The sequence below is a fragment of the Monodelphis domestica genome, chromosome 1, assembly GCF_027887165.1.
Source record: "Monodelphis domestica isolate mMonDom1 chromosome 1, mMonDom1.pri, whole genome shotgun sequence".
Taxonomy (NCBI): Eukaryota; Metazoa; Chordata; class Mammalia; order Didelphimorphia; family Didelphidae; genus Monodelphis; species Monodelphis domestica.
In genome coordinates, this window is record NC_077227.1 from 760,383,232 (window position 1) to 760,404,514 (window position 21,283).

The 21,283-nt window shown below is 45.1% G+C and overlaps 1 protein-coding gene and 1 long non-coding RNA gene across 4 annotated transcripts in view; both read left to right on the forward strand.

The window, feature by feature from the left end:
* Positions 1 to 2,796: 2,796 nt before the first annotated feature.
* LOC130458734 (uncharacterized) lies at positions 2,797 to 6,231 on the forward strand. Its single transcript, XR_008918135.1, has 2 exons — positions 2,797 to 5,185; positions 5,964 to 6,231. It is a non-coding gene; the product is annotated as an uncharacterized LOC130458734 (long non-coding RNA).
* A 7,257-nt stretch (positions 6,232 to 13,488) lies between these two features.
* LOC100617800 (zinc finger protein 420-like) overlaps positions 13,489 to 21,283 on the forward strand; it is an 86,208-nt gene continuing 78,413 nt past the window's right edge. The window contains exons 1-2 of one of the 3 annotated variants that reach the window (XM_056825119.1): positions 13,489 to 13,785; positions 15,144 to 15,195. In XM_056825119.1, coding sequence (XP_056681097.1) covers positions 15,163 to 15,195 — 33 coding nt within the window. In that variant the 5' untranslated portion in view covers positions 13,489 to 13,785; positions 15,144 to 15,162. The remainder of the gene's footprint in view (positions 13,786 to 15,143; positions 15,196 to 21,283) is intronic. The other 2 variants (XM_056825128.1, XM_056825132.1) reach the window with 2 other exon arrangements.

Sequence of the window (21,283 nt, forward strand, 5' to 3'; positions counted from 1 at the left end):
AGGAATCTATCTGCCGAGACAAACACAGGAACTATATGAACACAACTACAAAACACTCTCCACACAACTAAAATTAGACTTGAGCAATTGGAAAAACATTAACTGCTCATGGATAGGATGAGCCAATATAATAAAAATGACCATCCTACCCAAACTTATTTATCTATTTAGTGCCATACCCATTGAACTCCCAAAATATTTCTTTACTGATTTAGAAAAAACCATAACAAAATTCATTTGGAATAACAAAAGATCAAGGATATCCAGGGAAATAATGAAAAAAAAAACCCACATATGATGGGGGCCTGGCAGTCCCAGACCTTAAACTATATTACAAAGCAGCGGTCATCAAAACAATTTGGTACTGGCTAGGAGACAGAAAGGAAGATCAGTGGAATAGATTGGGGGCAAATGACCTCAGCAAGATAATATACGATAAACCCAAAGATCCCAGATTTTGAGGCAAAAATCCATTATTTGATAAAAACCGCTGGGAAAATTGGAAGAATTTGTGGGAGTGATTAGGTTTGGATCAACACCTGACACCCTACACCAAGATAAATTCAAAATGGATGAATGACTTAAACATAAAAAAGGAAACCCTAAATAAATTGGGTAAATAAAGGAAAGTATACATGTGAGACCTGTGGGAAGGGAAAGACTTTAAAATCAAGCAAGACATAGAAAGAGTCACAAAATAAAAAATAAACAATTTTGATTACATGTAGTTAAAAAGTTTTTGTACAAACAAAACCAATGCAACCAAAATTAGAAGGAAAGCAACAAATTGGGAAACAATCTTCATCACAAAATCCTCTGTCAATGATCTAATTACTCAAATCCATTGTTCAAAAAATCAAGCCATTCTCCAATCGATAAATGAGCAAGGGATATGGATAGGCAGTTCTCAGATAAAGAAATCAAAACTATTAACAAGCACATGAAGAAGTGTTCTAAATCTCTTATAATCAGAGAGATGCAAATCAAAACAACTCTGAGGTATCACCTCACACCTAGCAGATTGGCTAACATGACAGCAAAGGAAAGTAATGAATGTTGGAGGGGATGTGGCAAAGTAGGGACATTAATGCATTGCTGTGGAGTTGTGAATTGTTCCAACCATTCTGGAGGGCAATTTGGAACTATGCCCAAAGGGCGCTAAAAGACTGGCTGCCCTTTTGTCCAGCCATAGCACTGCTGGGTTTGTACCCCAAAGAGATAATAAGGAAAAAGACTTGAACAAGAACATTCATGGCTGCGCTCTTTGTGGTGGCCAAAAACTGGAAAATGAGGGGATGCTCTTCAATTGGGGAATGGCTGAACAAGTTGTGGTATCTGTTGGTGATGGAATATTATTGTGCGCAAAGGAATAATAAAGTGGAGAAGTTCCATGGAGACTGGAACAACCTCCAGGAAGTGATGCAGAGTGAGAGGAGCAGAACCAGGAGAACATCGTGCACAGAGACTAATACACTGTGGTATAATCGAACGTAATGGACTTCTCCATTAGTGGCGGTGTAATGTCCCTGAACAATCTGCAGGGATCTAGGAGAAAAAACACTATTCATAAGCAGAGGATAAACCGTGGGAGTGAAAACACTGAGGAAAAGCAACTGCCTGAATATAGCAGTTGAGGGGACATGACAGAGGAGAGACTCTAAATGAACACTCTAATGCAAATATTATCAACATAGCAATGGGTTCGAATCAAGAACTGTAGCAGACCGCTCCCTAGCTATGGGCAAGGGGAAAACAGTATGTGCAGATTGCTCAGTCTTGGGCATGCTCAGTAGTGCTCATGGCTGGGAAGGCCTCTGACCCTTGACCCTAGCTTCTCCCAGGTTAGGCGGGAAAACAGGTTTCTTTGTTCTCACCTGGTTAAGAGAAACCACACCTATGCCTTGTCATTGACCAATGAGAATCATCCCTATGTACTGTGTATATTTGCATATCAAAAACTATATCTAGCCCAGCAAGCTCCGCCTTCGCTCTCTCTGCTCTCTGCTCTCTGATCTCTGCTCTCTGCTCTCTGCTCTCTGCTCTCCTTCTCTTTCAGGCTACCTGATGGCTGTCCTTGCAGGAGCTTGGCCTCTGGCCAAGCTCCATCTTTAATCTTTCTCTATTCACCTCTCTGACCTGCGTGGTATGGATCTCAGGACTGGAAAAGCCTACAGAATTGGTCCTTTGATCAGAGCTTAGCTGTGGCTCATTGATAATTAATAAAGACTCATCCTGAACACCTCATATCTCTATTAGGACTCCGTCACTTCCCTCGTGGTATCAAAACTTCTATCCTGTCTCTATCTTCCTACCTTGTGGCTTCTCTCACCTCTGAGAGAACCAACAAATGGCGCCCAGTGTGTCAGGATCTGCCCCCTGGCACTTTCTCGTGGCATTCAAACCTTTTATTTCACACAGCTGATGGGAGAACGCGTTCGAGGACACGAGGCTAAAGAGTAGGCGGGTGCCGGAGTTCCAGGAAGGTTGCCGATCCTCTGGCCAAGGACGGTAAGTCCTCCTCTGCTTGAGGTGGGTCTCCCCTCTGAACCCTGCTCGACTCTTAATGTCGTAGCTTGATGGGGGAGAAGTGGAAGTCTCAATAGCTTAACTGCCTGAGACTGAATCAGGATGAGGGAAGCACACGGTCGGTCAGAGCGGGATTCTTAAACTATCTCTGTCAGGGAGGTGCAGTTTCCCTCCCACACCTGGGTCTGCTAGTACAATACTATGCGGAGGCCTCCTCTCTCGGACCTGGATCTCCGGAGGTTAAGAAACACCTGAGGAGCAGTCTGAGGGGGAGGGGAAGAAAAAAGAAAATTTGACCCAGGGAAACCCTCTCTAGGGGCGATTGAGAACTTGAGAAATCTCAGTCTGAAACAAACAGTTGCTAGAGCCTAGTGAATTTCAAACGAAGCAACTGGGAAAAGACAAATCAGGAGTTAAAATTTCATCAGGAAAGCAAAGTCAAATTTACAGGCTCCTGAGACAAAAAGCAGGAAGAGCCAGGCTGCTATTCATAGGCAAAACAGTCAGTTTAGCAAAAGCGGGAAAGGCTAGCGAAGAAGCAAGGCAGAAACTGCTGCAGAATGCTAAGGAGTTCTTTCTTAAGCACTTCTTATTCCAAAAGTTCTGCAAGCTAATCTTTACAAGAAACTCCCTGTGCCTTTTCAGGAGAGGTGGGACTCAGATGCATTTGAAAGGCTTATCAGGAAGTGGTTGCTTTAACTCAAAGCAGGGCATTTAAAAGATCAGAATTACTTGGAAAAAATGGATAAAAAACAAAAAAAAAATTTTTTTTTAATAAAACCGTAGGTCTCAGCAAAATTAAGGAATCAAGGCAATAATCCTGAATTAGGTTAAATTCGGAACAGCCTAAGTTGTAAAAAGATATTGCCATTCTGTAACCAAAGGCAGAAGATTTTTTTTAAAAAAAGGCAAGCCTCTACACTCATTTAGCATTTGAAAAAGGTCCTAGGAACTCTTTTGTTTGAGGTCTGGCCAGGTAAAGGCAGGCTTTACCTGGGTGCACAGTGAAGTAAGATCTGGGAATTTGAATCGTTTTAATTTAGGTTGGATATAGGCAAAATTATACAGGAATGTCTGCTTATATATTTTGATAAAGGAAGTTAAAAAAGGAGAATTAAAAATCTTTCTCTGACTTTTGTTATATGCCACAGAATATCAGGACTAGAAATGTTTTATCTGTAGAGAAATTTTGGTATGAATCACAAGGTAATTAAAGTGCAAACAGAAAATTTTTAAGGTTTGGGCTTAAATCTGAAGCAGCTTGAAATGTTTTTTCTCTCTACCAGCCACGTGGTTTGAGCCACGTGGAAGATAGCATCAGAGCAACTGAGGTTGCAAGTTTTATCACTAAGGCTGTAATTGGCTAGAAGAAAAAATTTAATACTAAGATGTAATAAGCATGAATTGGAATATGATTTAAAGGAATTTATAAAGCTTTCTAATTTTAACTATGGAGGAATTATTAACACTTTTCTAAGCAGGACGTAAAGCAACAGGATGAATCTTGAGCAGAGCTTATTCAAACAGCCTGTATGCAGTTTAGAAACTTTTTACTGGGCATATTAGCATACCTGTATCCAGAAAGCAAATGATTTATAACTAGAATAGCTTTTACTATGGAAAATTAAGACACATGCTCAGCAGAGTAAAAGCATGGTTAGAAGGATTTAATCTGTTTACCAGTGGTTAATTATTAAGGTTATCAGGAACTCGGTTACTCAGTACAGTAATTTATTAAGGATTTGAAAGAGGCAATACTATCATGTATTAAAATTGCAGATATTGAAGCTGATCATGATATTGAAAAGAGACCTATGATAATAATGCAAATTCAAAGGTGACTGGCATAATTTGATTTATTTCTGCAGGGAAGATTTGCAGATTTGGCAGATGAAAGTAATGATTTTATTCACAGTAGTAAGATCTTTTCAGTTATGAAGCTAAGGGCAGTAGTTCAGAAATAACAACTTCTGTGCAATTGTTTGATAATTCTGTGCACAGTTTTCTAGCATAGGACAATGCTATAATTTTAATAACTGCACAAGGTGGAAATTTTTCAAAAAGCAAAAATTGTGTGCAGGCAGACAAAGACTTAAGATCCCAGCACACACGGGTCCAATCATAAGTGATTTATAGAATGATATTTTTATGTTTATGGATTTGAAAAAGCGAATATTTAAGCATCTATACATGCTGCTTTGCAAAATCTATTGTGCATCTATATCCTGAACAAGCAGGTGATATCGCTTATCAATGCAAACTGCTGTGGATTAATTTCACCCCTGATAGATATCCACTGTATATTTTGGAGCAAAAGGTGCATTTCAGTATGCTCCTGGCACAAAGGTTGAACTGTGAAAAGTGATGGGAGATACTTACTCTCCTGGTTTATGGGTTCAAGCTCAAATGAAGAAGTGAGCAAAGTGATTGCAGATTTTATAAATATCTGTGCACTACTGTCTATTCCAAACAGCTTGGAATAGCAGGGCTTTTAACAGCAATGCAAAGGCTAAATTGCATAGCTCGTGGCTTACATGCAAGCTATGGTAAATAGAGCTCAAAGGAATTCATGAGCCCCAAGGTTCAAAAACTGAAAGTATATATGTTCTGTCACTTTCTAACTTTCTAAGACCCAATGAGGCTTTCATTTGGGGTCGAGGTTTTCTGTTTACTTTCCCAGATACATGGAGTCCATGGAAGATGATCAAGAGCATCTGATGGCAAGAAAATCTGCCCGGAAGAAGGACAGAAGGCAGAGGTGTCTGGCACAGGACACCAGAAAAGCAGCACATGGACTGTAAAGACTGCCCTATAGGCAGGTTTAACACACTATGCACACACACATGCAATTGTATGAGAAACAATGTACATGCAGAAGAGTATCATTGAGTCATTAACAGATATTCTGTTCTAGGATTATCTGGGTATTTGGTAAAAGATCTAACTTTATTACATGCCTGAAAATTTTGAATGGTATTGGTACAATGTGTAACTTGAAATCATTTTATTGGAATTGTTCCATGTTAGCCAAATTTGATCAAATACAAAAGGGTATAATTGGGAATATTATGACAGTATAAGGAATGCTGTCCACCTGCAGCACAAATGGGTATTACTATCCAAAATGTAATGATGATTATGGTCTTAAAGGGTACATTATATTTGCAAACAATATGTTTTTGCTGGAATCAGACTTATTTAGAAGTCACTTTTGTTAAGCTGTGACTGTTCCACTTTCATAAGGAAAGAGGTGGATATGGTATCACTAATCATCTATCTTTTCTACACCCCAAAAGGAAGATAAGTTAAAGCTTTGTAATAATCAGTATTGAATGTAATGATAGAGATCACATTGTGTGAGATACCTGAATGGGGTTAAAAATCATCAAGATATTAAGACTGTAAGGGACCCAAGGGGATGATAATGTTGGGTCGAGGTCTTGTTTGTATGTTCACAGATAATGAAAACATCTGGTCACCCATGTCATGCTTCATGCCAGCTGATACAGACCAGGAAGAGAAGCAGACGGAAGGTGATGGCATCAGCTACCTACATGCCAGCCACAATCCAGGCACGCTGGAGGGACACTTCTTTGGTGACTAATATCACTCTAGAACAATGACATTACACTATTAGAGACATTGGCTATTAGGCCACTGAAGGACACTTGTCATGCTGACATCCATTGAGATGGGGTACCCAGAGCAACATCAAGTATGCTAACTCAGAAGGACTAAATCACACTTGTGTCTGTACAAGACACCAGATACATCCCACATTCCAAAGACTTTGCGATGGGATTGAGATGAAATAGCTACAAATTGTCTAGCTACTAAAGTATACCTTGTATTTTGTATATGATACTGTCAAAGGGAATTTTGTATGCATTATGAATTGTATGCATTGTAAATCCACCACTTGTATTGTAAGAAATACTGTTATCAACAAGGGTCTAGACCTTGGTATGACTCTCCAAAGAGTAGGAGATAGAAAACTCTCATCCATAGGATAGATCTGATATTTCTGACATCAAAAATGAGGTGCTAAGCAGAAAATGCTGCACAGACAGGTTTAATGGACAGATGACACTAATGTTACTCTCAGGAAAGGATGAGAGATCAAGGAAAAGACACTAGGAAATCTTTAATCAGGAACCTGAGTTATTGTAAGAGATCATTGACATCCAGGCAAAGATTATGTTCCTGACAATACCAGGATGGACATTAAGGGCTGGCTACCAGAGATGTAGTTGAGTGTTAATACCATTGTTAACCATTACTCCTGATATCCTGTTTTTGTGGGTAATATCTTGATAGGAAAAATGTCTTGCTCTCCTCCAACAGTCCCAGAATTCAGACGGCCGCTGGATTCGGGATCTATTGGCTTCCCTTTCATATACTGGAAGACGTTCTGGTATATGGAAGTAAGACCTCAAGAAAAACTGAGGACTCTAGGTTTGACAATTTCTGTGGACGCGCAGTCATTGTCTCTCCTAGGTGGAAAAAATTATTATTGCACAAAAACATGGAGCAAGGGCAAAGTATAATCTAAGTTTTACTGTTTTGAAGTATGGATTGAAAACATGACACAATAGGCACAGATAAGCTTGTAGAAAAAGCACATTGAATATTATTCACTGACAATTAGGAATGAAAAAGCTATGTCAAATGCTGTAGGTACAAGAAACTGTAGAAATTGTTTCTACATGGGAAACAACTTAAGCTTCTATTTACCCAAACATTGGTTTGGTGGAATGAATCTTGCAAATATTGGTAATGGTATAGGCTTGGTTATCATATTGATGGGTTTATTTATCCAAGCAGAGATTTAAAATAAGTAAGACATTAGGAATATGCAGTCAGAACTTGAAATATTACTTCATTATCACCATCATGGTTATTTAAGTTACAATTGAGAATGTAAAATGGATGGGAATATTGGTATTTGTTAAAAATTGCACTGTGATTGATGTATTAATGTTTTTGCAAAGCCTGTAATGTTTATTATGTTTATTATGTTCATATACAAGGCGAATTTTGATCTATTTAGATCAGGAATTAGAAATCATTGGGAATGTAAGTCCTGATATTTTACATTGGCTCAGTTTCAAAGATACCACATAGACTGTGAGCCAAGAGCCAAGAGAATCTTGTATTGATTTTGGGATCAGGTTCCCAGGATCAATTTTCTAAGATCATTTGACATGTGATAACATGATCCTCCAGAAATGTTTAGAGAGGATGTTTTTCTTTGAAGGGATCTCTCCCAACACACAAACAAAAAGAAAAGGGAGAGGAATCTCATAGAGATCAGTGTGTTCATTTGAGAGAACACTTTTGATTCATTTTCAATTATTCAACTTTGATTTTTCTGTAGCACAATTATTGCCAGAATTTTTAAGTACAAGGAAAGTACTGTTAATGCTCTGATCCAGAATTATGAAGGTGCAAAGATTTCTAGAATTACAGTCACCTAACAGTCGGTGAACATGAGAACATGACAGCAATTGTTAATTTTCAGATGACCATACTGGAGAGTGATGTCTGATTGCATGTAAGGGGAATCATAATGAATCTTTCATTATGGACCAGACAGCCTCAGCCACGGTTACATTTTCCATGTGAAATGGATGTTTGAGGTTGGGAAACGCAGAGACATGGCGTACTGACACCCTCAGTCGCTGGATGTCCTGGCATCGAGCTACCAACCAGTTTCCTATGTGGCAGGCATCTGGCAGTGAGCACAGAAAGATCCCCAAGATGCAGTATCAGTACGAGAGAAAGGAAGGACTTATCCTTCATCTCCAGAGATGGTATTTTGCTAACTGTTGAAAAGGCTGACAACTTCTGATAGTCCAGACTGTGAAAGGTGGCATGTTTGGTTATTGCACCTGTCATGTGAACCATGGAGTTCTACCTCATTAGACCAGGATCAGTAGCGTGGAAATTATTTTCTTAACATTTTATATCTACTAAGACTGTTGCATCGATCCTGAAATGCAGACAGGCAGATAGAAAGATCAGTTTGGGATTTTTAAGACTGACCACTGAACCAGTTTATGCTGATGTTCACTCTGGATTGGGATATCTAAGTCATACAATCAGGATGGGTTTTTCATCTCTGTATCAGAATATGATTATGCACCAGAGTGTTTGTATTTGTTAATGCTGTAATATTGCTGCATTTTGGTATTACACTATTCATTTGTGTGTAAAACAAAAAGGGGGAGATGTAGCAGACCACTCCCTAGCTATGGGCAAGGGGAAAACAGTATGTGCAGATTGCTCAGTCTTGGGCATGCTCAGTAGTGCTCATGGCTGGGAAGGCCTCTGACCCTTGACCCCAGCTTCTCCCAGGTTAGGCGGGAAAACAGGTTTCTTTGTTCTCACCTGGTTAAGAGAAACCACACCTATGCCTTGTCATTGACCAATGAGAATCATCCCTATGTACTGTGTATATTTGCATATCTAAAACTATATCTAGCCCAGCAAGCTCCGCCTTCGCTCTCTCTGCTCTCTGCTCTCTGCTCTCTGCTCTCTGCTCTCTGCTCTCTGCTCTCCTTCTCTTTCAGGCTACCTGATGGCTGTCCTTGCAGGAGCTTGGCCTCTGGCCAAGCTCCATCTTTAATCTTTCTCTATTCACCTCTCTGACCTGCGTGGTATGGATCTCAGGACTGGAAAAGCCTACAGAATTGGTCCTTTGATCAGAGCTTAGCTGTGGCTCATTGATAATTAATAAAGACTCATCCTGAACACCTCATATCTCTATTAGGACTCCGTCACTTTCCTCGTGGTATCAAAACTTCTATCCTGTCTCTATCTTCCTACCTTGTGGCTTCTCTCACCTCTGAGAGAACCAACAAGAACACATGTGATACCCAGTGGAATCATGTGTCGGCTATGGGGGGTGGGGAGGAGGAAAAGAAAACAATCTTTGTCTTTAATGAATAATGCTTGGAAATGATCAAAGAAAATATTATTAAAAAATAATTAAAAAAGAAAATATTCCAGAAAACAACAACAAATTTATATTGTCACAATTTTGTACATTTCCCTCTAGTTCTGCGTAGTCTGCTGTACATCAGTTCATTAAAATTTTCTATCTTCTTTTCTGAATTTCCATTAACTATTGCTCCACTCAAAACAATAATATTATATTAAATTTATTGTTCAGTCATCTACCAAAACCAAAATTCTATGACACTCCCGAACCCTATTTGCACAGAAAACTCCCAGAGAAGGATTGTAGCAGCTGCTGGCTCTGTTCAAGAAAGCTGGAAGCTCCTCTCCTGACAAAAGGCCCCATTTCTGTGTGGGGGCCTTTCCTGGACTCACCCCAAACTACTGGGGAGCTCTCTGGGGCTCCTCCCCTAAAGGATTCTAGCTGTCCCTGTAAAGGGTCCAACCATTCCTACAACAGGCTCCCCTGGCATATACTGACCTTCCAGCTTTCTTTCTCCCTGCAAGGGATGTACTTCCTCCTGCCTCTGGCCTCAGAGCTTCCTTCCAGTCCCAGCTGAATCCTGCCCAGGAACCAAGGATCTCCCCAGAACCATGAGAGCTTCCCTCCCACAATGCCACCCTCTATCCTGGCCACACTGAACTCATTTGGACATGGAGGCTGAGGTGTCTCCTGGGTCAGACAGGGGGAGGGTGCCTGGAGGGTGGCTGATGGCTTCTCCCTTCCTTTGGGCTGAGCATTGCCTGGCACACACCAGGGTGTTCCTCCACACTGGCTGACTTGGGCTAAGAAGTGGGAGAGAAGAAGGAGCCAGAGAGACCTGGGAAGACTCAAGGACTTGAGGCAGAAGGCAGTGAGCAGCACCAGGGCCCAATGTCTTCCCTAAAGATGGCACAGAACACGGGGACAACCTCAGGTTCTGCTATAGACCAGACTCAAGAGGGAACAGTATAAAAGAAGCAGAGGAAGAAGGTGTGTCGCCAGGAAAGCAAAGAGAGCAAAGCCACAATCACTAGCCAGGAAAAAAGGAGTCAATGGCCATCCTTGGAGCTCATATGTGCCCAAGGAGAAATCCAAAAAGGGATGGAGAGCCTGGGGAGGGGGCTCTTTGTGTATGAAGTGCCCAAGGACCAAGGAATCACTCCCAAAGCTGAGAAGAGAGCCTGGAAGTGCTGTTCTTCCTGCCTGGAATGTGGGGACCGAAATGGTCAGGTAGGAAGGAGGAAGCAGCTTCACAACCCATCTTGTGTCAGAGCCAAGGAAGGGCCTCACTGGCTGAGGAGGCTCTCATGTGGGGCTGAAATGCACTTAGCTGGGCTGGGAGTCCATTGCTCCCAAAGGCCATCGCTGGGACTCTAGGCTCCCTCTAGAGGCAGGAAAGTAGCCCCAGTGAGTTCCTCTAGTGAAGCTCCTCCATCTTTTCCCAGCCTTGTCTCTGTAAGGGTTAAATTAGGAGTTTTGACAAAATAAGGCAGTAGCTTTTAATAATTTAAGTTGTAATGAGAATATAGTAGAGTTGTAAATTAATATTATCCCTTTAACCCAGAGAAAAGAAAACTTCTAGCAGCTTTTAACAAATACTAGTTATTCTATAACTACCCACATATACTACCTAAAATTGCCTATATGTAACTATACTACTGCTAATAACAACCACCCCACTAAGATCCAACCTAATGTAGCCCAATTAGTGTTTAATCCAACCCCAATTAGGTCTGTCAATGAAGGTCAGCCACCTTCCAAAATGTTCACGAAATAAAAAAACAGAACAGCCCAGACCCCAAACCAAAGCTTTCTAAAGGCTAAAGTCAAAAACCTCAGGCCCACCTTTATATACCAGCAAGTAACTGCCAACCACTGTGAATTTCAAAACTACTCCACCTTATTCAGACCATTCTTTAGAAGATGATTTTTAGCTATTTCCTGATCAATAACAATAGAGACTTTGGAATAACAGACTCATGTCCAGGGAACTACAGTCTCCACCCTACTCAGGGTAACAAGATTAGGAAGGGCTGCAGCAAAACTCAAGATTATATTATTTGAGAATATGGCCTTCAACAGACATATGTAGAGAAGGACAGACTTCTGGGAGGTCCTAGGTCAAGCTAGAGCCACCATTGGCTCATGTGAGATGCAGGAAGTGAGCTAGAAAATAACCTCTGGAATTCTTGGGATTTCCTGTGAGAAAGGCGAGAGTCAGTGGGAGGTTGGTGCTTGGAGTTGGAGGAGCCCTCAGATTGGTTTTCTCCAGTTTGGTCATGTGAGTGATAAGGACTGATCTGTTTCCTTGCCTTGGCTATCCAGGGCCTTAAGCCTGCTTTGGTTCAGCCTGAGCAGAGTGGGTATTTAATCCCTCTTTCCTTCTCTCCCCTTTCCTTCACTCTCTCTCTCTCTCTCTGTCTCTCTCTGTCTCTCTCTCTCTCTGTCTGTCTGTCTCTTTCTCTCTCCCTCTAGTACTTTTTTCCTCCTGTTTTTAATTAAAATACCATAAAAATGTTGGCAACTGACTTCAGTGTTTCATTTAGGAATTACATAGCTGAATTCCTTGGCGACCTTAAATTAATATATATCAGTCTTTTAAACTGATTTCAATATCATACCACTAACCCCACACATGGCAGAAAACTTCCCCCCAAATGCTAACCCTATCAAAATCTGCCAGACAGACCAACAGAAGCTGGTCCCCTTTTGTACATCATTTCCTGTGTCTGTAGTTCCTCCTTCCTGTCTCTATGGTTTCTACTTCCAGTATCTGTGAACTGGTTAGTCCTTATAGTAAGAGTACCTCCAGGTTCCCCATTAAATTTAAAAAAGGAATTAAAAATTCCTTTTCACATCTCCTCACTCAGGGTCCTGCCTCCCCCTCAAACCATTCTCTCCACTTTCTGACCTTCAGAATGGAGCTCCAGCCAAACTTCTGCCTAACAAGTCTCCATTGGCTCAGAGAATGTCTGAGTTCTCTGCCCTTCTCAGCAGCAGGAGCTGGTCTGGAGCCCCCCTCCTGGGGCACACCTGGGTCCCCTTTTTCCTCAGTGTAGAAAAGCCCATCTTCCTGACTGCCTTTGGGCTGACTCTCTGGCCCATTTGCTGTTGGTGGGACTTGAGAAGAAAGCTGCCCTGATCTCCCTCCCAGAGGTTGGGATCTGGCTCAAACCCATCCCTCCTGGGGCCAGGCCTAAGTCTCTGCACCCTGAGTTGGGGAGGGAGAAGGGACCCAGGGGCAGAGGTTTTCTGTTCTCTTCCCAGGCCAGAGGCTATCCCACAGGGTTCTCCATGGGGTGAGGGGCTCCAGGGGTCACCCAGGGCCAGGCCTGCACTCAGAGGAGAGCCTGCTACCAGCAGCAGGAGTGGGGGGCATCTTGGGAAGAGAAGAGGCCTGTAGGGGCAGATGAGCCCCTCCCTCTGTTCCTCCTCTTCTTCCCCCTCCCTTCTCCCATCCTCCAGACCCCCAAAAGACAGCAGGGCTTCGGGACCGCACATGGGATGGGCCCAGGCAGAATTCCCAGGGCTGAGGGTGGGAGCCCAAACACTCCAGGCAGGGAAGGAGCCTGTGTGTTCTCCCAGACAGGGGCGCAGGGAAGTAGAGAATATTTGACAGGTAGAGTAGTGTAGGTTAGGCCTGCTGTGCCAGGCAGAAGAGCCTGTCCTGAGAAGACAGCTGGAGTCGGAGGTAGTCATTAGGGATGCTTTATTGGCGAGCCTGGTTGAGGCCGATTGACAGGGTAGAAGATGAATCATGTCTCTCCTCCCTGTCAGATGCCTATGCGAGGGCGGGGCCTCTTGAGGGAGGAGGAAGGGGCGGGGCGGGGGCGGGACAGGCCCAGAGTGGGTGTAGAGGGAGGGAGGGGGGAGGTGCGGTCTCAGTAGATGAGGAGCAATAAAGGGGTGTGGCGGTGGTGGGGCCTCAATGAGTGAGGAGGGATGAAGGGGCGGGGCATGCCCACAACTTGAGCAGAGACTGTGGAGGAGGGAAGGGGGAGGCGGGGCCCACAGTGGAGGCCGAAAAGATGCTGGAGGAGGGGAGAGGGGGCGGGTCAGCCCTAGACCCGGAGCAGGCGGCGCGGAGGCCTCTGGGAAGCCGGAAGTGAAGATGGCTCCTCCCCCTCATCCTCTTCCACTACCAGAGATCTTCCCGCTTTACGGGCCGTAGAACTCCCTCCGCGCCGCGCCTGGAGCCTCGGTAATTATCACGGGGAGCCGCGCGACAGCGGGAAGGTGGGCCCGAGTGAGAGGGGCCGGAGGTAGAGGAGAGGGAGGCGGAGGACGTCTCTCCCCGCCGCCAGGGTACAGCCAGGGTAAGTGCTTGGGCTCTTAGGCTGGACTGAGTTCGAATTCTGCCTTTACGAGTCTCTGGCCCCGCCCCCCTCCTGCCTGTGCCTCCTGGAGCCCCGCCCCTCCCCACGTCCTGGGACGCTGCCGCTGGGCGGGGCTTGTTCCAGCCTGAAAGGAAATCGGGCCGCAGCACCACGTGGCTGGCAGGGCAGGGTTCGAATCGCCTAGTTAGGTACCCTGTATCCCCGGACCTGCTCTGGCCTCTCCCAGAGGTCGACTGTGGCCTCCGGCTTCTTCTTCAGGATCTTCTTTCTTTTTAAAACGACCTGCTTGGAGGGGGTGTTCCGGGAGGGGGCGGGGCAGCACCTGATGCAGTTTTGGGCACCCTGTCAGGACCCAGGAGTCCTGCCACCCAGCCCCTGCCTCAGGCACCCCAAGTATGGTCTATTCAGGCTAAACAAGCAATAATGGCCAGAGAGAGGGCGGAGAGTGAAGTGGAGTTCAGGAGGGCTTCCTGGAGGAGGTGAGATTGTCCTTTGGACTGTAGAGAAGCTGGGAGGGCCGAGGTGTGAGGGGGTGTTGGGACGTCCAGAGAAGGTGCTCCTGACCAAGGGGCTGGTGTGTCCCGGGGTGGCTGGAAAGGGGCCATAAGGGCTGGGAGGCCGAAGAGCATCGTGGGGGATTTGATTGGGGGAGGGGCAGAGGGAAGAGGAGGGAGGTCTTGGCAGAGTGAGGGGTCTGCATGGGTCGGTCCTGGGTTCCAGTCTGGCCTCAGACCCTTCCTGTGCTCTTGGGGGCTCCCCGGCTCCAGTTCCCTTTAGGGATTCCCAGCCTCAGTTGAACCAGAAGGTTCCCGGCACCCTCCCCAGCCTCTAGGGAGACCGCAGCACCCCCTCCTCCTGTTCCCCCAGGCTCAGCCGCCCCCGAGTCTCCCCAGGGTGCTGCCCCCTTGCCAGGAGCTCTCTTGGCCTTCCCAGACTTCCCTGCTCTGCCTGGGCCCCTCCTGTGGGGGAGGGGAGAAGAGGAGGAGCAGAGGGAGGGGCTCAGCTGCCCCCCAGACCCTCTTCTCTTCCCCGATTCTCCCCTGAGGGCAGGCCTGGCCCTGGGGGCCTCCTGTGAGGCAGCCTCTGGCCTGGGAAGAGGAGGGAAAACGTGCCCCTCTGGGTGCCTTCTCAGTCCCAGCTCAGGCTGCAGAGGCCCCGGCCTGGCCCAGGGGGGATGGGTGGAGCCAGAGCCATTGGCCAGAGAGGATGATGGGAAACAGGGAGGGGGAGGGGGCCTTCAAGGGGGAGGGGCCAGGACCTTGACGGGGGAGACGAGGCCCGGAAAGCCGGGGGAGGTTCAAGGGGGACTCACTGGGGCTGCTTTGCTGCCTCCACAGGGAGCCTGGAGTGCCAGCGATGGCCCTGCAGACGGACAGACTCCCAGCCCAGGTAAGTGCATTCCGGCCCCCCAGGGGAGCCTGTTGGCGGGACGGTCGGGGTCCCTGCCAGGGACAGCCAGAATCCTGTGGGAGCCCCCGAGAGGCCCCCTTGGCTGTTGTATCCACCCCAGAGGTGACCCCTCCCCTCCCCCCCTCCTTTCTGCTGAGCCCCCTGACCCAGAGGGAGTCCCAGGAGTTGGGGGGAGCCCAGGAAGGGCCTCACCCAGAAATGGGGCCTTTTTGCCAGGAGAGGAGCTTCGAGGGCTCTCGAGCAGAGCCAGCAGCTGCCTCAGGCCTTCTCTGGGCAGTAGATTCCTCCCTGCTCTAGTCCTTCCCTGCTGGGTCAGGCTGGAGAGAAAGGGGCGACTTCCTGACTCTCTGGGAGTTTTCTGTGCATGTAGGGTTGGGGTTCCTGAGGGAGACGTCCTGGGCTTGTCCCGAAGGCTCAGGGACAAAGAATGGGGCACAGACAGCCTGGAGGGCTTCGAGGTCTGCTAAAATCTGCTTTCAGCAGTCTGTAACAGCTCTCTGGGGTGAACGGTCTTATTCTCCTCATTTCACTGTTGGGGAAACTGAGGCAAGAGGAAGTTAAGGTTCTGTGCAGTCTTTTTTTTTTAAATAATATTTTATTTGATCATTTCCAAGCATTATTCATTATTCATTAAAGACAAAGATCATTTCTTTTCCTCCCCCCATAGCCTATGCATGATTCCACTGGGTATCACATGTGTTCTTGATTTGAACCCATTTCCCTGTTGTTAGTATCTGCATCAGAGTGTTCATTTAGAGTCTCTCCTCAGACATGTCCCCTCCACCTCTGTAGTCAAGCAGTTGCTTTTCCTCGGTGTTTCCACTCCCATAGTTTGTCCTCTGCTTATGGATAGTGTTTTTTCTCCTAGATCCCTGCAGGTTGTTCAGGGACGTTGCACTGACACTAATGGAGAAGTTCATTACATTCAATTGTGCCACAATGTATCCATCTCTGTGTACAATGTTCTTCTGCTCCTCTCACTCTGCATCACTTCCTGGAGGTCGTCCCAGTTCACATGGAATCCCTCCAGTTCATCATTCCTTTGAGCACAATAGTATTCCATCACTGACATATACCACAGTGTGTTCAGCCATTCCCCAATGGATGGGCATCCCCTCGTTTTCCAGTTTTTGGCCACCACAAAGAGCGCAGCTATGAATATTCTTATACAAGTCTTTTCCCTTATTATCTCTTTGGGGTACAAGCCCAGCAGTGCTGTGGCTGGATCAAAGAGCAAACAGTTTTTTGTCGCCCTTTGGACATAGTTCCAAATTGCCTTCCAGAATGGTTGGATCAATTCACAACCCCACCAGCAATGCATGAATGTCCCCACTTTGCCCCATCAGCATTCATTACTTTCCTCTTTGGTGTGAGATTTCTTCCACAAATGACTAATCAGGAAAATAGTTTACGTGGTTGCTCAGGTAAAGTCTGATCAGATTGTTCATTCAGGGAGGGGGAAGGGAGGGAAGGAGACTATTTGTTTCTCAATTTTTAAAAATGGATGTTAGAATTAATTTTGCCTGTAATTGGGTAGAAAATAGAATGTTATTCTGCATCATCTCCCTGTCGCTATGAGGTGTGTCTGAGCTGTCTCTCTCCTCCCTTCTGATCCTGCGATCTTTCACATTAAGCTCACATTTCCTTAAACCCTCTCCAGTAGAGTATGGTGTAGGCTTATGCTCTGAGCCCCATTTCCCACCAGTTTTCTTTGCAGCTTTTACCAAATAAGGAATTTTCTCCCAAATCGCTGGTTTGCCCCTTGACAGGAGGGACTTTCTTTAGCCTGTCCTATTGCTTTATCTCCTCCTTTTCCTACCAGAACCCCAGGTGTAGGGCGACGTCTGGCTTGTGCCCTGCTCTGAGCTCTGCTGTGCTGCTCCTCAGCTATCCTGGCTCCTTTTCACCATTTTCCCTGCTATGGCTGATCTTCTGTTGGGGGAAAACCTTAAGTGGAACCACAAACCTAAAGATCTTTTTCAGTTGAGTCATAGGTTGAAGGACAGCCATGACTATAGTACATACACTTGACCCAGGACCGGTTCATTTTGGTATGGCAACTGCCAGAGAGACATTGTTATGTCGCCAACATAATCAATAGTTTCCACTACTCTATGGGTTATTTTGCTATACAGGATGTGGTAGACCCAAAAACATGTAATGGCAGCAGTGACCACCACTCCGAAAACAACTTGTTTGACATTGCTACTTCCTTCTTTTACTACTCGACCTTTCACAGGATTGTAGGGTTCAGTCAAACTGTGAGGTGCCAATTGTAATAAAACAGGTAATCTGTGTGATACTATATTTCTGCTTGTGGCAACTGGATACTCTGGCTTCACTGTGAGCTGCTAGGGGACACCTGAGGCTGCCTAGTTGTAATGGAGATAGAAGTGTTTTCTGAGGGATACACAGAGAGATGGAGAGATGCTACTAGAGGGGGTGCTGGCTGGGCTTTGTCTATTGATCCCTCATGGCTAATAAATCAAGATATTTCCTATCTTTCTCCTCCCTTCACCTCTGTAATAATTAAAATGGTTGATGTTGTAAACTGTAGTGAATTTAAATGGTGGAAGATATAAATTATAGTAGATATAAGAGTGGGTGAGTAAATTTGTGACTGCAGAAAATATGTTTTCACCACAGTGTTTTGTTTTAATTCAAAATATAAGGTGGTCACCAGGGAAATATTCCCAATTATGAATATACCCAAGTCAACTGGGTTCTATAGAGATTTTAATTAATAATACAATGAGGATTCAAAGAAGAGAAGGAGAGTAAGAAAGGAATAAGTATGAAGGGCCTCAAGCCAATATGGCCAAACCTGAGTCTTAAGAGAGAAAACTCAGTCAGTTTTTTATCACTCACCACAAGATCTGTCTAAGTAAGGGATTCAGAGGGACAGAGTCTCCCCAGAGGGAGTTCCAGCTAGAGTCAGCCTCTCTTGAGAGACCTCCTTAGAGAATTCCTCCAAGAGCTCCTTCTCAAGCAATCTCCCAAAGGATCTCTTCAATAGCATCTCCAAAAGCAGCTCTCCAAAGCCTCCTCTTTCAGCAGGCTTTTTCTTATATAGGGTGTTTTCTCTTATATCACCTCCCCTAAGTCCTTCCATCTACCAATCACCGTAGACGTTTCCCCAAGGACTGCCCATTCTGAATTCACTGCTGAGGCGACTAATCCCCTCAGTAAGTCTGAACCAGAGAAAACAGAGCTGGGTCGACTAATCCCATAAAGAGAAAACTTGCCCGACCTTTATAGGTACCTAGCATCCCATTGTATCAGTTCTAAAAACAGGCCTGGCTCAAAGAACTCCTTGCCCCACCATAAGCATGGATCCAAGTACTTTCTTTGTTTAGCAAGGAGTTTTCTCCCCTAAAGCAGTCTTAAGTAAGCTTGGAGTAGAGCTCCTCCCATTTCTGATCCTGGAGAGTTCTCACATCAAAATGGGGAATGTTTCTCAGTAGGGAATTTGTTCCAATTAAGGATTCCCCAATGGGGAAATTTTTAACATTCACAAGTCTGAGAGATTTCAAGATTTACACCTCCCAATGTCCACCCACGCCTCCCTTTCTCCTCCCCCACTCTTAGTCACCTTCTGAACAACTCAGGGGAACTATGAGATTTCAGAGAAATATTCTTCACTCTTCCTTTCTCCTGTAGGGGGGATTATTGGGAACAAACAGGATGGAGGTTGAGGTGAAGGGCATGAGGGTGTCCCTAATCTATAAGGAGAGTTAGCAGGGTGTGGGAAATGTCAGTGTTGTCACAGCTATCACACAGAGACAGCCAGAGAGATGGAGGACAACAGTTAAATCTTCTTTCTTCTTCAGTCAGACAATCTCTGCTTGAGGAATTCAAGTCCAGACTCTGCCAAACCCCAAAGGCCTTTCTCTGCCTAGATCAGAAAAAGCCAGTCTCTTTTTAGTCAGGAACCCAGAGAAGAGGTTTCTCTCTTGGTCAGTGACCCCCAAGAGCCCCAAGTCTCCTCAACATCTTCCCCTGCCAGCTCCAACTGCCTCTCCTGGGAACTTTCTGTTTGGAATCTTCTTCTTGACTGACAGACAGGTCCTTCACCTTGGTCTGCGTGCCGGGCTTGTCCTGCAAATCCTCTCTTCATGCCTCCTCCATCCCTGGCTGTGGCCTTTGATGCTTTTGGCCTTCTCTCTCCTCTTCGATATTCTCTTCTCTAGGGTTTTAGGACGTTGCTCTCTGCTGGTTTAGCTCCTACCTCTCTGACTTGTGATTCTCTGTCTTCTTGTAGATCTTGTAACAGTAGGGTGAGGGTGAGGGGGTTCCTCCAGCCTTGTCTTTGGCCCTCTACTCTTCTCCATCCAGACTTCTTTACTGGGTGATCTCATCAGCTACGTGGGATGCAAGCACCATCTCTCTGCTGATGAGTCTCAGATCTACATTCCCAATCTCTGTGTTGACTTCCTATCTTTCATCTCAAATTTCCTTACAGGGATTTCACACTAGGTGACCAGGAGACATCTTGAGCTCAGTGTGCTCCAAACACATTGTTCTCTCTCACCTAGACAGAACCCCCACCTTCTCTAAAGCTTTGTGCTTTCAAGCTCAAAATCAAGGAGTCCCCCTTGACTCCTCACTATCCCTTAACCCCATATCCAATATGCACCAGGACCAGTCAGTTTCCCCATTGCAGCATCTCTCCAATAAGCTCCACTCTGTCCTGTGTCACTGCCATCCTTCTGGTGGAGGCCGACATCACCTCCCTCCTGGACTATTAAGACAACCTGCTTCTGGGTCTGTCTGCCACAAGGCTCTCCCCACTCCAAGGCCTGCTCCATTCTCCCACCAGAGTGATTTCCCTACGGCTGAGTTCTGATCGTGTCAGTCTTGTACTCCATAAACTGCAGTGGCTCCCTATTCCCTCTAGGATCAAATGGAAAACATCCTGTTTGCTGTTCAAAGCCCTCTTTCTTGTCTTCTTATACATCACTCCCTGGCCTTTATTCTTGCATCTAGGGACCCTGGCCTCCTGGATTCCTTCAGCTGCAAACGTTAGAATTTTCTGTCTTAGAATTGATCGTAAGCACCTGTTGTGAGTCAGAAGATGACTAAGAGGTCGGCAATTGGGGCTAAGTGTCAAGGTCAGAGGTCATATTTGAACCCAGGACCTTCTGTCTCTAGTTCTAGTTCTCTATTCACAGAGTCACCTCATTGCCCCAAAATGGAAAAGGGCTTTTTGTGTTTTCAAACCTTACCTTCCATCTTAGGTTCATTCTACGTTAAATGAGTGATGAGGGCGAGGCAATCACTCGAGTAGGGGAGATCTGTGACCCATGTGTGCGATAGTGGATGAAGAATCAGAATCGTCTGAGTGCCTCCCCGGGCAGTCCTAAACAAAGCTTCAGCTGTATTTTGTTCATGTAAAGGTAGAAGAATGCACAGGAAGTGAGGCAAAAGATGTGTTTTTAAAAAGGAGTTACATGCAGGGCTGGTTCAATATTAGGAAAACCATCCACATAATTGACCACATCAACAAGCAAACCAACAAGAACCACATGATTATCTCAATAGACGCAGAAAAAGCCTTTGATAAAATACAACACCCATTCCTACTAAAAACACTAGAAAGCATAGCAATAGAAGGGTCATTCCTAAAAATAATAAACAGTATATATCTAAAACCAACAGCTAATATCATCTGCAATGGGGATACACTAAATCCATTCCCATTAAGATCAGGAGTGAAACAAGGATGCCCATTATCACCTCTACTATTTGACATTGTACTAGAAACACTAGCAGTAGCAATTAGAGAAGATAAAGGAATTGAAGGCATCAAAATAGGCAAGGAGGAGACCAAGTTATCACTCTTTGCGGATGACATGATGGTCTACTTAAAGAATCCTAGAGATTCAACCAAAAAGCTAATCAAAATAATCAACAACTTTAGCAAAGTTGCAGGATACAAAATAAACCCACAGAAGTCATCAGCATTTCTATATATCTCCAACACAGCTCAGCAGCAAGAACTAGAAAGAGAAATTCCATTTAAAAATCACCCTAGACAATATAAAAGACTTAGGAATCTATCTGCCGA